The 15,714-nt window shown below is 35.6% G+C and overlaps 2 protein-coding genes across 3 annotated transcripts in view; both read right to left on the bottom strand.

Annotated features, from left to right (window-relative positions):
* Positions 1-819: 819 nt before the first annotated feature.
* On the bottom strand, positions 820-14,063 carry LOC109050972 (ATP-dependent Clp protease ATP-binding subunit clpX-like, mitochondrial). Of its 2 annotated transcripts, none has more exons than XM_042715763.1 (15): positions 13,842-14,063; positions 13,560-13,628; positions 12,722-12,876; positions 12,516-12,636; positions 10,884-11,035; positions 10,573-10,732; positions 9,360-9,401; positions 8,405-8,581; positions 7,770-7,934; positions 5,414-5,502; positions 3,678-3,842; positions 3,288-3,590; positions 2,865-2,957; positions 1,842-1,948; positions 820-1,538 (listed from the first exon to the last, which is right to left on the bottom strand). In XM_042715763.1, the coding sequence occupies exons 2-15, from the start codon at positions 13,612-13,614 to the stop codon at positions 1,451-1,453; spliced, it is 1,872 nt and encodes a 623-aa protein (XP_042571697.1). In that variant the 5' UTR covers positions 13,615-13,628; positions 13,842-14,063; the 3' UTR covers positions 820-1,450. The 2 variants fall into 2 exon arrangements, with proteins under 2 accessions (XP_042571697.1, XP_042571698.1); XM_042715764.1 differs by having other exon boundaries at positions 13,846-14,063.
* Positions 14,064-14,984: 921 nt separating this feature from the next.
* LOC109050803 (leucine-rich repeat serine/threonine-protein kinase 2-like) overlaps positions 14,985-15,714 on the bottom strand; it is a 34,830-nt gene continuing 34,100 nt past the window's right edge. Inside the window, 1 exon segment of the mRNA XM_042715794.1 lies at positions 14,985-15,587. The gene's annotated coding sequence lies outside the window, so the exon portion shown is untranslated.

The raw sequence follows: 15,714 nt of genomic DNA, 5'->3' as shown, positions 1-15,714 counted from the left end.
GCTCTTACTAACCCCAAACTTTTGAGCTTTAGTCCAATGACAGTCAATCAAAAAGTTATATATGCATAGGAAAAAAAAATAGTTTTATGTTTTAATATTATTATGTACAGAATTATAGCCATTCTTTTGGTAGTTGTTAGAAAAAAAAAGGTGGGAAAGATTTGGGCATTTTTTTGTCTATTTACATATTAATTAGACAAGTACAGCATGGGACAAGTATGCAAACTGGTTAATAACGACCATAATTCAGATGCAGTTTTACTGCAACTCTGATAAACCACATTTCTGTTTTTGTTTATGCAAAGTCAGATTTCCTATTCAGTCTTATTGTAATAATTTGCCATTTTGATAGGATGAAGCTATGAGTGATACTAATATATTTCTACTATGAATTATACTTTGAATTACTTTATAAATAGAATATTTGGCAGACCATGATATGAACTGGCAATCCAAAAAGTTACATTTCTAATAATTACAAGAATGAATGTCTAATCTAAGGATGTAGCTCTATGCTGCCACCCAGGGGACCATCATGCATGACCATGCCCCACATACAAAACAAATGATTCACAGAACTTGATTTCATTGCTCTTTAGGGCTTTTCCAAAGTTATTTTCATCAGAATTCAGTTTCTGTTTTTAACGGGGAAATAAATTGTGGGCAGGAAAATAAACAAGAGAGGAAAAGAGAAATCTGTAAATGATAGTGCTGTCTTTTGATTTGTGTATGTAGAGTTAAATAGAAACAGAAATGGGATTTGAGTACAAGAACAAAGCTACTAAAGCAGCAGGAAGTAAAAATCATAGGAGTAGCAAATGTATGCAAATTTTGTCAAATTTATTATTATCGCATTGTTTTTGTTCAGTTCTTAAGTTAACAGCTGTCTCAAAAACAGTAAATCCTAAAAATCAGATGTACATAACAGGCTTGTGCTGTAGAATCGAACGTCATGGTTAAAACAGAGTCATAAGAAAATATTCCTCATGTGTGATATCAGTGTGTCCTGCGGAAACAGGACATATGTGATAGGTGTATTATGCACCAGAAATACTAAAATTCAACATTTTGAAATTTTACATAATCTGTATACTTCCCTTATAATGTTCGCACACCGACAAAAAGCAATAAATCACCCACTAACGTCTTTATAAGTATAGAACAATTATCTTTAGACAGATAGAAATATCATCAATTGCCAGAGATTGAAAATAAGCTAGACCTCTACTATGTTAGTGTATGTTTTTTAAATAACACTTTTCATATCTCTCTGGCTGCTTTAGGTTATTAAATGCACCATATTTAATGTAATACATATTCCAAATGTTATTAATTGTGCTGTCATTTAAAAATATACAAACACAGCTCTCTGTTTAGGTCCAGCTAGAAGGACTCCATTGTGATGGCTTTTGAGCAATAATGACGTGACGTGCAAGCAACAGCTTCCCGTTCAGTTATTGGCGGCATCAGCATGTCTGGGCCAGTTGTCTTCCTCAGAGGCGGAGTCAAACTCTTCCTCTGTTTCTTTGGGAGGAGCTCTGGATCACAAACACACGCACACACACACACACACACACACACACACACACACACAAACACACACAAAAAAAATCAAAGTTTCAAAATCACTCATTACAGGTTGATCTACTGAAGTGGCTGATTTAAAAAGAGGTTTGAAGATCTGGAAGGATTGGACTGATTCATTAACAAAGAATCAGCTCCAAATCACACTTTACGTGGTGAAAAAAAAAAGAAAAAGATTGCTACCAACTACATTAGTTCAGAGCCTTAATTTTGTTGCTTCAGCTTTATGACTAATGAAAAACTGTAAAAACCTGTACCTAATGTAACGTGGTCCACATTTGCCCTGTATCACCTCCTTAGTCAGTTCCACAGCAATGATGTCAGATTGAGGCACCTCAAACATGGGCTCCAGCAAGAGCTTCTCCTGAAATACCAGAGATGACACGCATCAGACATGTGCTAGAAGGATTGACAGCAGAGATGTCCACTTCTGCTCCTGGAGTGACACTATTTTGTAGTGTTTAACTCCAACCCGCTTTAAACACAACACCTGAAGCAGCAACTCAAGGCCTTTAGGATGAACCTCCAGATGGGTGTTGTGGTAAAACTGCAGCTAAACTCCATAGGACGTTGGCCCTCAAGAAGCAGTATCGGACATCCTTGCCGCATTTACATTACATGGTTCAAGTAACCTAATTCTGATTTATTCCTCCCATATGGTACATATCAAATATGACCCAAGAACAGGCAAAAGTGCATGGATTTTGATATGTGGAAATAAATCTGATATCAATTGGATACATGCATTTGCGTCTGCCATATGAGGACAGATTGGATATTCCAGATGGATGCTTTTCCAGGTCAGTACCAGCAGTGTTGCCAAGTCTGTGGCTTTCCTGCAGAATTGGGCTTATTTTACACTGTTGCCATGGGTTGTTTTTTTAGCGCATAGGTTAAAGCCATCTCTCCCCCTCACTATTTCGACAAAAGGGGGATCCCTACTGCACGGGAAACCCGTGGAAAAAACATGATTGGGCTAGTTTTGATTAGCAATTGGGCTGGTTTTGTTTTGCAAACCTGGCAACCCTGTTTCCGGGTCAGTATGTCTACCCTGAGTTGTTTCTCCAAGTGTACAATGTAAATACAGATATTGGATATAGGTCACATTTAAAAGATGTAGTATGCTGGTTAAGATGTATGCTGGTTATCAGAAAAAAATGGATATGGTCAAATCAGAATTGGGCATCAAGAACTGCAGTGTAAGAATTCATTTCTAAAAGAATAAGACCACAAGGACGGATGGGCAGATCTTGAATGAGGTTTTGATTCCTGTTATTTACCATGATGGAGCGGAGACCCCTGGCTCCTGTCTTCCGTTCCAGTGCAAAACGGGCGATTGCCCGTAATGCATCTGGGGTTACATTCAGCTCACACTGAAAAAAAAAAACACAAAACCAGAAGATGATTAACTAGACTTACTACTGCCCTAGCAAGAACCACTAAGGAGTATGAAATATGGGTTACCATGATGTCGGTTGGTGTACTTCAGGGGTGTCTGATCCTGCTCCTGAAGAGCCACTGTCCTGCAGAGTTTAGCTCCAACCCTAATTAAACACACCTGAACCAGGTAATAAAGGTCTTCAGACTCTCTATATACTTTCAGGCAAGTGTGTCGGAGCAGTTTGGAGCAAACTCTGCAGGATATTGGCCGTCCATGAGCAGGACTGGATACCCCTGGTGTACATGCAGCATGATATACATACTTTATCCATACTGAAGAGGGCCTGATACTGAGGGACCACTGCATTACGAGGCTCTGTAAGGATCTGCACCAGCATCTCTTCATCCAGACTGTGCAGTGGCACCACCACAGGCAGACGGCCCACAAACTCTGGGATCATGCCAAACTCGATGAGGTCCCGTGCTTCAACAAGCCGCAGGAGCCGGTCCTTTTCCTCAATCTCTGCTATTACGTCCGCTTCATTTCCTGAGCTGTTGGCCAGATCTGCAGCTGCTGCAGCTCTACGTCCTTTGCCCAGGTTAGAAGGAGTCCCAAATCCAAGATACTGCAGGGGACGTCAAGAAAGTGTAACATACTGACAGTCAGATAAATGTTGAAGAACCTGTAAATAAGTATACTGTAGAAAAATCACCTTTTCATTTTTCCTACGGCTGACGATCCTGTCCAGCCCATTGAAAGCACCTGATGCCACAAACAAAATGTTGGTTGTATCCACTTGCACTGTCTCTCCTCTCAACTTTCTGCTGTTCTTCTCTGGAACAATAACGATTGTTCCCTCAAGCAATTTCAGCAAACCCTGCACAGACAAACAGAAACACCAACATCCAAAGAAATTACACAATGCAAAAAGGTTCAATTGTGCTTGAGCTTTCTGTTCTGCAGTGAATTACCACACTATTCTGTTTATCCTACTACTCGTTGCTGGATTTTATCCTACTTCACAGGTTGATCCTTTAAGATTTTCTTAGAAGCGAAGGAGTACATAAAATCACAACAGCTAGCCACTGGGGTACCTCAAGGTTCGGTTCTTGGTCCGCTTCTCTTTTTGATATAAGCAATACAGCTGTCACCATTAAGAACAGTTTTTCTACCTTTTAAGTTTAACCTATCTATAACAAATCAACACAATATCATTATTCAGCCGGTCATGACAGTAACAACATCAGCTAGGTCAGCTATGAACCCGTGGGATTGTGTTTGATTACAAGTTGACTGTCACAGACTGCTTACTACACTACCTGGTCATGCAGATTATTACTCTTTAGCATCAAGGTTAGACCCTTCCTGTCTTTCCTTCCTGCTGTACATATAGGTGCTTGTCATCTCAAATGCAAATTGCTGTAATGCTCTGTTGGTCCACCATCTGGCGTGTGAAACCTCAACATGATTCAAAATGTTACAGTACATCTGGTCTTTAATGAACCCACACACTTCTCAGTCTTACTGCACTGTTTGCTATTAATTGCCCACATTGTCTGGATCTGTCCGGTCTAGATTCCGACGAGTGTGCAACAGCCTTTATTACGAATCCTTCTGATTTATGCTAATTTTCATATTAAAACCAGTGATTTACAATGTTTTCTAACCATGTACAATGTAACATCTTTCCAGAGACAAGTTATTTGTTTGTCCACAGGTAAGGTCCAGTTAGGGTCAGTTCATCTAGTCTAGAATTTGTTTGCTGGACCATTTCTTTCTTTCTTTCTTTCTTTCTTTCTTTCTTTCTTTCTTTCTTTCTTTCTTTCTTTCTTTCTTTCCTCTCTCTTTGTTAAAAAATTATACATATACTGTATGTATTGGTATTGGAAAACCACCTCTCTTATTTGTTTTATTTATTTTTTTCTCTGTAACAAATGTACAAATTTGTTGTACACAAATTTATGGAAACCTCAATATCTCAGCTCAAGAGTTCCTTGGAACAAAACTAATCTCACCAGTGCATTTCAAGGTTAAACATAGCCACTTCCACTGGACCACTTGAGATAGATTAACGCTTTAAACTATATTTATGTGGAAGATAAATTTTATGACCAACTGACCAACAAAATTTCCTGTCCTTGTTCAATGTGCTCGCAGCTCCTTAGATTTACATGAACACAATGTGATTTATTCAACTCATGAGCTATTCAACTAACTAATATCTACTTTAAAAATTGCTGCACTTATGCACAAATTTGTGCGTTACTTGTATATCATTAATTGTAAATAAATTACATAAATATCGATTCAACAATTCTGATTGTATGTTCAGGCAACAGCCCTGATAAGAGATTTACAGCAGATTAAATAGTTCATTAGGCCAGAAACTCAGTGACAGAATCATAGAGCTCTGGGAAAGATGAATGTGGCTGAAATATAATCAGAGACCTGCTGAACTCCTTCGCCCCCGACATCTCTCAGCTGATGAATTCCAGGAACACTGCCAATCTTATCCACCTCATCCAGGAACACTATGCCTGCAAGAGAATGACAAATGAATGATAAATCACAGACCTCCAAACAGACAGGGTTAATATTTAAAAATAGTAAGTTTACTTAGAAAGAGGAATCAAAATGTTTCAGTGAAATGTTCAAAGGTCAAGCATGGAGGCGTTTTATATCAGTCAAGTTCTGTTTCTCGTAATGAAAGATTATGACATTGCTTTATTTTATTTTTTATTTTTATTTTTTATTGAACAGAATAAAAATTAACAGCAACAACTTGAAATAGTAACTTATAAATAAGAAGAAACCAGTGACGGATATATGCACGCACATACAAGAAAAGAAAAAAGACAGAAAAGACGAAAAAAAAAAAAAAAAAAAACAAGCTATAGATGTATGGATGAGGTAGTTTAAACAGGAACAAAGGTAAGTTAAATCCATAGTTTCATGAATTGTGATAGAAATTATTATTAATTAAATTTACTTGTGTTGCTGTGGGAAAAGATGCTGACAAGATGTTCCAATCAGGTCCTGCGTCAAAACTAAAGCGGCCTCCAGACCCAGAGAGCTTATAAATTATATAAATTATAGGAATTAATATATAATGATTTTGGAATTGTTTTTATAGCATAGGGAAAAATTAAAGAGGTCAAATTGTTCTATAAAAATATAAATATCAATACTACGATCACTACTACCTCCACCACCAATAACGAATAATAATTGTAATAATAGCAATAATAATGGTAATAATGTGATAATGGTAATAAAGTATCTAAAAAGAAATGAAACAAATTATAGCATATAGGAAAACATCTCAGTTACGTATGTATCCTTGGTTCCCTGAATAGGGAACGAGATGTTGCGACAGCAGTCGATATGGGAAGCCCTTATACCATCACGCAAATTCATTTGCCAGCATATTGGTCCAGTTTATGGAATAGTCTGATATAGAATATTTGTTGATGAGTTTAATTATTTCTGGAAGTGATGTTTTGGGATTTTGTAGAAAAAGTAATTTGCCATCTGCGTATAAGGAAATTTTATGATTAGTGTTATGTGATAAAACTCCAAAGATGTTATCATTCTGTCTTATTGCAGCAGCAAGAGGTTCTATAAATAAAGCTGGAGATAATGTCCCTCGCTGAAGCTGGAATGGTGACTATATTATGCTATTTGTTGTAACAGATGCTAATGGTGTATTATATAATGTTTCAATCCAATGGATAAAGGAATCTCCGAAGTGTTGTGTCAAGAAACTACCAACTGACTTTATCAAAAGCTTATTATTTTTAAATCTGTATTAGTAAGAGATAATGGGCAATAACTAATGCATAATGTTGGGTCTTTATTTGGTTTGAGCAGAATTGTAATTAGTGAATTTCTGTTGTCATTTGCAAGAATAATGGAGATATAGTTGACCAAAAGTGTTTCTAAAATTCAGTTGGGTATCAATCTAAACCTGGGGCTTTAGAGTTGAGTCTGTTTATACTCAATTTCTGATATAGATTCATCTAAAGATCTCTTTGGGTTGAAGTTAAATTGTTAAGGAATGAATTAATGTCTTTGATTTTTGGATCGTTGTCATTACTGTAGAAATGTTTCTGGAATGTAGGAAAGGTGTCGTTGATGTCTTGTATACTGTGCAGTATTTTTTTCAATATTATGTTTGAGTAAATTAGCTACTGTAAGTATTTATCTGATTTGTTATCATGTTCAAAATGTTTACATCTTAGACATTGTTTCTATCTGTTTATTTATAATCTCTTTATAATCTTTGTATTCATCTCCTGTTCATTGGGATTATGAGAGTAAATATTGTGTAATGTGTGTATTTTATTTTCTAGCTCTTTTTCTAGTTTTTGTTCCTTTTTGTGTTTAGATGTAGAGTATGATATGATCATTAAAGTCTTTCTCTTCGAGTAGTGATGTATTCATCCTCCATCTACATGATTGTGTTTGTAACATCTGTATTATTGATAGTTCTAGTGATTGGAGCAGTGTCGGATATGATGATAGGGTTAATTGTTGTATTTAAAATGTCTGGAATGAGGGAGCTGCTTGTTAAGAAATAATCAAAAGGCCAATATGATTTATATATAACATGCAGTATTCTTTTAGTGTGCAGTAGGGTGCTTGCGTCATAGGAATGCAGAACATAAATGTACAAAGTTACAGAATCGGTGCATCAGTCTGACCATCTTCAGCTTCATGAAACCACTGGATACTACAGTAAAATGTGTGTGGGGTTTTCTTTCTACAGTGTAATACATGAAATTGTGAAGTCTGAGAGTCTGACCTTGCTGCGCTTTCTCGACTGAATAGTTGGCATCCTGCAGAAGTTTGGCAATAACAGATTCTATGTCCTCGCCTACATACCCCGCCTGAGTCAGGGTGGTACAGTCACAGATGGCGAAGGGCACATCCAAGCATCTAGCCAGAGTCTGGGCCAGCAGGGTTTTACCTAGCAATGTCAACAATATCATGTCAAAATATTTCAAAATACAATGTTTCAATATACATCAAATATTAATATTCATTCAGTTGACCAATTTTTAATTTAGACATCACACATACTGTACGTTTTATACTGAAAATGTAACAATAACCTAAATGTAATGTAATGCAACCTTCTTGCAGTTCTGTCTTTAATACTAATGCTAACATATCCTAAAAAGATAAATCACACCAATAAATGCCTGGATCATACTTCAAAATATCTAAATGAAAACAATGAGATCGTGAAATATGAGGTATAAAAGTATGAAGTATTTTTCTTGACCCAAAAATATAGATTGGATAAATATTTATCAAAAGCCATTCATGCTTAGGCAGCTGGTAATTTAAATAGTGAATGGGATGCCAGCAAAAATGCACCAAATATTATTCAAATTGGCCTCCAGTTAAAGAGTTGTGTGGAAATCCTGTCCTAACCTGATCCAGTAGGTCCCAGCAACACAATGTTGCTCTTTTCCAGCTTAATATCAGTGTGGGCGGAGTCCAGCACATCCCTGCCCCTTTTGTCTTGAGGAGCTTGCTGATTGGTCTGCTGCTGGACCGACGCACCCAGAGCGTTGCCACTGGGACTGATGCCAGCGATCTGAAGCAGCTCTGAGAAAAAAAGCGAAACCACTTCACAACTCTATCCAGTACTCATGCATACACATGACTCCACAGGAATTTTGCAGTCAAAGCCGCTTTTGCCCAGAACCCCTGTGAGCTACATCTCTAAAAATATAAAATAACCGTCTTCTAAACCAAGTGTGGAGGGTGCTATTTGTTTTTAGTTGAAAAGTTCTGGAACTCTCAGTGTGTAAAAAAACAGGATTATGGGAATTCTACTAAATATCTAAATTCATTTTTGGAAGGAATTAAAACAATTATTAATTCTGGGTGAACTATTCCTTTAATAAAGTTTCTAATCTCAAAACCATTTCTCATACATTCACAGTTAAACTACTTTTAAAGATAAGCTTACTCGTATCTTTATTTCATATCTCAGGATCTAAGTTGGGCTAGTGGTCACTATTACGCAAACCATAATTATGTCATCAGAACGGCCTAGTTTCCAAGCCCTGTCCCGTGTGAGCCAGAGCCGCAGGTCTCCTGCTGGCCCACGTCCACACTATAAATAAATACCAAAAGGACAGAAGCCCCAGTGTGAAAAGGGCCACAGACCATGAGAGCCGTAACTAGGTCATTGCGACACTTCATCCAACTTTTTGGAGGTCAGCGACGAGCCCAACTGATCCTGAAGTGCCCCGCACACAAGCACAGAGGGCTGATATGCGTACACATAAACATGGAGTCATGTTGTGTCCGTAAATGTCACTGTTTGTTAGGTTATTCTACTGCATGTGAAAGGGAAGTATACAAAACAGTCACTTACTTGTAAACCTGTATTCATCTTCACGTCTTCTGATCTCTAACTCTACGGAGAAAAGGACAGTTAACTACATCTAACACCACAAAATGAGTTGTGTAACAGTGACAGCAGGTGAAAGTTCAGATCTTTACTCTGACTCTGGCTTTAGGAGCCTAAAGTACTCTATATATACACAACCGGAAAAAAACAGCACAGTGAGCTGAAGAACAGGGAATGTACGAGCGTAATCACAGCCTTTATCGCTCATAAACTACCATTCAAACATTTAGGGTCAGGAGGAGGATTTTTTATTATTATTTAAGAAATTCATTTATTCACAAGGATGTGTTAAATTGATTAAAAGTATCAGTAAAGACTTTTCAGTTTTCAAATTATGAAGCAGCACAACTGTTTTCTCAACATTGATAATAATCAGAAATGTTTCTCAAGCAGCAAATCAGCATATTAGAATGATTTCTGAAGATCATGTGACACTGAAGACTGGAGTAATGATGCTGAAAATTCAGCTGCGCATCACAGAAATAAATTACAGTTTACTATATATTAAAATAGAAAACGGTTTAATTTGTAATAATATTTCTAATAAAATAAATGCAGCCAAAATTATATTTAACTGACTTTTGAGTTAATTCATTGGAGCAGCCAGCTTGAAATGATTCATAGAAATCATCAACTTTCAAAATAAAAGTTGAAATTATAAATAATGCGTCAAACCAATCTAAAGATACAGTGTTTTGGAAAGTTAAAGTTAAAATCCTTGCAATATTGACTATGTTGATTAAGCTTGTGTCATCTGAAAAATCAGTGTGAATATATTTATCATGATTTTTGTTGCCGATCCAAAATTAAGCAACAAGGTGAATTAATTATCCTGTATTGTTATATTGGTGTATTTAAACAAAAATGACTACATTCTACTATTGTGTTCATTCACTGAATAACAAGGTGGAAAACATTTTAACAAGACCTGTAGGGCTTTATAATTAATATATATAGATTTTTTTTTTTCATGTATGCATAATTTTAATTCGTTTCAGTGCATATAAATGTTGAGATTAACTGAATGCTGTTGAAAGACTAAAATTAGTGTTAACATTTTACAGTAAGGTTTGTTACCAAAAGGCAATGAACAACATATTTTTTACAGGTTAAAAAAACATATTTTTTTTAGGTATTTATTTTCTGAATAAATGGCAGATTATGATACACTGCAAACCTCTGGGAGAGAGGGCACTCTGTTTCTCTGGGTCCGCTTGCTGTCGGCCTGCAGCCGGGAGGTTGTTGTAGATCCGTTTGTAATGATTATAGACGGCCACTGCCAACACTTTCTTGGCGTATGACTGGCCAACAACATATTTGTCGAGGTAGGCATAAATCTAAAGAGGATGAGACAACAGAAGCCCATGTGAGAGATGTTTACTGCATTTCTAAGAACGGACGTCACAGGGTTAGCTTCGAGTGTCTTGATTACACAAAGACACACTTAAGTTAACGTAGTAACATCTGAATGATGTGATGGAATCGAACCTTTTTAGGAGGTGGAGGGGGTTTCTGAGCTAATGCAAATTTAATATGCTCCGAGCTCTCCGCTTCCTTATTCAAACCCTTCTTGGAGTCCGTCTCAGACAGAACCACGAAGAAATGATGGCACTTTTCACATTTCACAAACCGTGTGGAGGCTGTGTAGAGCAAGACAGTTGTTCAGGCAGTGAAATAAAGTTATTAGCATAGACATTTTGAAAAATCTTGGAAAGCGAGCATTTCTTTATGACATAGTTTGAGCAGATCATATATCGTACTGATTCTCCATTACGCTTGACTGATTGCACAGACACTACTGGACGAGAGCTGAACTGGAGGATGACATCACAGACTTTAGCTGAAAGATGACTCTTTGTTAGGGTCTTCTTGCATCATTGACAAACTATTTTCCTGTTTAACACTGTAAAGCTGCTTTGACACAATCAGTATTGTATAAAGCGCTGTACAAATAAAGCTGACTTGACCTGACGTTGGTTTTGCTTTAGGATCCAGGATTACTTTGAGCATCACGTTTTGACTCAAAACAATATTGTACAAAAAATTTAACAAAATGCTCAGGTCAATGACGTGACATTCATACTTTGCCCTACCGTTTATTTATTAAAAGATACATTTTATTTATGAAATGCATTTTTATTGACTTGAATACAGCAAATTTCTGAATTAAAATTTATTTCTATATTTTGTTGTCTTTTATATTTTTTGTGGAAAGAAACGTTAAAAATATCAGGATGATATAATTGTAATGAAATCATAATGAGTGGGGGGGGGGATAAATAGTAGTTAATCTTTTGTAATTATTTTTTAGACAAAAAAAAGATTTAAAAATTTCTTCACTGTTTATTAACCTCTGACAAAAAAAAATAAATAAATAAAAAAAGGTATGCCAAATCAAAGTCATCATCAAAAAATTATGTGGTGCTTCCAATATGTTGTTTTTATGAATTAATAATTCATGACATTTGTTAAAAAAAAAAAAAAAAAAAATAACTAACTTAATAAAATTTACCTTGAAAAAATTATTGAAAAAAAAAAGAGAGTAATGTATAAACTTACATTCCAATAAGTATGAGTGTAAGGGGAATATATATATATATTACTTAAAAAAAAAATATATATATATATATATATATAAATAAAATATATATATATATATATAATATATATATATATATATATATATATATATATATATATATATATATATATATATATATAATATATACACACACACACACACACACACATATACAATATACATATATATATCTATATATATATATATATATATATATACATATACATATATATAGATAGATAGATAGATAGATAGATAGATAGAAACAATCTATTAAAAATAGTATAAACATTTTTCAAAACCATATAAAACCAAGATGAATACAAACAAAACATATACATACATAAATATATTTTTTTCTTTAATTTTAAGAATTTGGCAAATGTGTTTAAATTGGATTTTTCCTTTCTTTTAAAATCTTTCTCCCTTTTTTTAATAGTACCATTGACAATTCTGTAAATGTTATTGATTTCTCTAGTTCTTATTAAAACCTAGATAATGAACATTTAATTCTGGCCAATGGAAAGAGTGATACTTACACACTAAAGTCTCCACGTGTGTACAAGGATCTCCACATTTCGGACATCTCAGCTGACTGCCACCTTTCCCCGAGCCTCCACTGCCTGACGCCCGCTTTCCACCCGCCTCACCTACACCCTTCTGCAAAACAGCACCATCAACAACTATCAATATCTTACATTGCACAAAAAATTCATGTAAATGTACCAAAAAGACTGAAATGTACCTTTCCGCCATCGCCGTCTCTAGGTGTGCTGTCTTTAGAGGCGAAACACACTGCCGTCTGTGAAAATGATCTCACGCGCACAAACAGAGGTAGATGAACTTGATCACACGCTGGTCTCGTGTGGCTGAAGAGCTGAACACGTGAACAGGAAAAACCTGCCAGGAAAAAATTATGTTTGATGGACTCACATTTCAGCCGGAAGCGAGGTTTAGAGTTAAAAACGTCTTAATGATGGATTTGTTGCATGCACTTTTACGCTTAACAAGACATTAATTGATGGACTGTGATGTTTTTATCAGCTGTTTGGACTCTCATTCTGACGGCACCCATTCACTGCAGAGCGTCCATTGCTGAGCAAGTGACGTAATGCTACATTTCTCTAAATATGCTCAGATGAAGAAATAAACTCATCTACATCTCGGAAGGCCTGAGGTTGAGTACATTTTCAGCTTATTATAATTTTTGGGTGAAGTATTCCTTTTAAGTATATATTATTTCTGTAATAAGCACTCTTTTAAGTGCACTTCTTTTACTATTGTTTTAAACACCACGGTACTGCATGTGAATATGATAATTGATTATTTTTTGGAAAACAAATAATAACATTTTGGGGACATTTTAACCATGAAGTAACGTCCCCAAACTATTTTTAAGACAAAACATTCCTGGTTGACCATAACATACATTACACAAGTAGATTTTAGAAACAACGAGACAAGAACCTTCTGAGAACTAAAACTGTTATCTGGGCTGCTGATAAGAGCCAGAGCTGAATGTAACGTTACTGTAACAGTTATTCAGCTTTTTAACTGTATTTGAGTGTTGATGCTTCACTCACCTTTATGAACTGACTTTACAAGCACCCTCACTGCGGGTCTGCATGAACAGGACATATTTAAAACCAGATCTGATGGGAAACATAATAAAAGTCCGTATCAAATACACAGTACAGTAATAATACTGCCACTACAAATAAATAAAAGTTGGAAAGTGCTGTCAGATATAATTAGTAACTGTCATGTATGATCTAAACTGAAAATAAAATGCATGAATACATGTGTTAATATAATGCAGTAGCGCTCAACTACACATGCGCTACTGTGAATGATGGCAGACATACTTAACTGTGTCCGAGTTTCCTCTGAAGCAGTTTTCTCTTCCAGCAAGCGGAGCTAACAGCGGGATCTGAGCGGAATAAAAGCTTGAAGCGGTTTCATGCCAGTGTCAGTGTCTGCTGCTCTCAGAAATGATGTTAGATGAAGTTTAATGTTGATCAGTGTGATATAACCTCCGCTGTCATGAAGTGAGTCAGCGTGACGTACATGGCCAGATAGAGCTCTGTTTGTGTCACGTGACACTGAAGGGGCGGGGCCATCGAGCGGCAAACTTTATTGGCTGTTTTCTGTCAGACAAGCGGTTCCTTCAAGGGCCGCGAATCAAACAATCGTGATTGGTTCTTTGCTGTCAGCGCAGAGAAAAGTAACAGGTGCAACGTGAGAGCGCCGTTAACAGTAACGTTAACAGTAATTCACATCTACAGCAAATAACAATCCTGACCAGTGCCCTGAATAGAAACAAGTACAGTGAGGAGTTAAAGAAGGAGAATTGTTATTTAGAGCTTTAGACCTGGGGGTTGAGCACGTGACTCAGAAAAGATCACAGCGCCGCACGTTTTCTGTTGTTTTAATGTAATCAAAGTATTTCTTGATTCCTAAAGACTAATTATAATTAAGTATTATTCAAATTATTTGTTACTGGGTTATTTTTCATTATATTAATATTTAATAGAAACATCAATATCAGTAGTTCATATAAACTGTATTTGGTTTTAATTTTATTACAATATATTTATATTATTTTTATTTGGCATATTTATGTCAGATTCCTCATTTATGTAGGTTTTAGAAAATATTAATAAGCAGAAAATATTTCTTACAATAATGGGAAATAAATGATGAAAAAAGAACAAAGTTATCATACAAAATCACAAAACATATTTTATTAAAAACATGCTTGTCATGCAGCATACATATAAATCATCAATAATCACTGCATTCCCATAACTCAGAAAAACAAACAAACAGTAAAAGGTCATATTTGTAACAAAAATATCATCACACCATCTTTATCTATGGCTTGTTGTCCAGTTATATTTTGTCGTGCTTGATTTTATAAGGTTATTAAACTTAACTAAAATTATATATAAATATAAAAAATATAAAAAAACAATTAAAAAAAACAAAAATCAAATTAATAAAACTCAAAAAACGTCAGAGAATGTGTGTAGTGTAACTTTAATAGCTTATTGCTCAGAATTTAGCAATGGATTACTCATCATATAATTTGATTTCCAAACGATAAACACTGAGATTTCATAAACAGACTTCATTATCAAATATATGGAATTTGAAATATTTGCATTTGTCGGTCTGATTACTAGCATTAATGTGGGATTTCCTTCAAAAAGTGCAAGAAGATTTCATAATCTTCAGTCGTTTATATGACAGTGATGCTGGTTACCGTTAGCAGTTCATCCACTGTGCTCCCGTGATGCTAAAGCAGCAGTAACTATGTTATTCTACTGAAAACTAAACATAATACATTTGCATAAGAGGTATTAGAGATATTTTTTGATAAACGATGGCTGTCTCCTCTGTTCGTATGGCTTCATATCATGAATAAATACTATAAAATAATAAAGCTAACTCAAGTGTTTGCAACTTTGGTTGTCTACCTTACATGAGTTTCTGTATAATCCAGACATACCATATCAATGCACAGCTGCACTTTTCACACTAACTGCATTTTCACATGGGTCCCTTTTCAAAACAGTAAAGGTTCGGTTGCATTAACTGTTGCTCAGCAAAATGTCGCAGGCGAAATCCAGTCATTTCAGTAAAAATCGGCACAATCTGGATTTTGCGTGAATTGGCTGTGTTGACCAACAGAAACCAGCTTAGTTTGAAAGTGAGTTCTGTGTGAGCGGTGCCTTG

Source organism: Cyprinus carpio, chromosome A25 (genome assembly GCF_018340385.1).
Source record: "Cyprinus carpio isolate SPL01 chromosome A25, ASM1834038v1, whole genome shotgun sequence".
Taxonomy (NCBI): Eukaryota; Metazoa; Chordata; class Actinopteri; order Cypriniformes; family Cyprinidae; genus Cyprinus; species Cyprinus carpio.
Note: the sequence above shows the minus strand (reverse complement) of the source record. Positions and strands in the feature narration are given on the sequence as shown.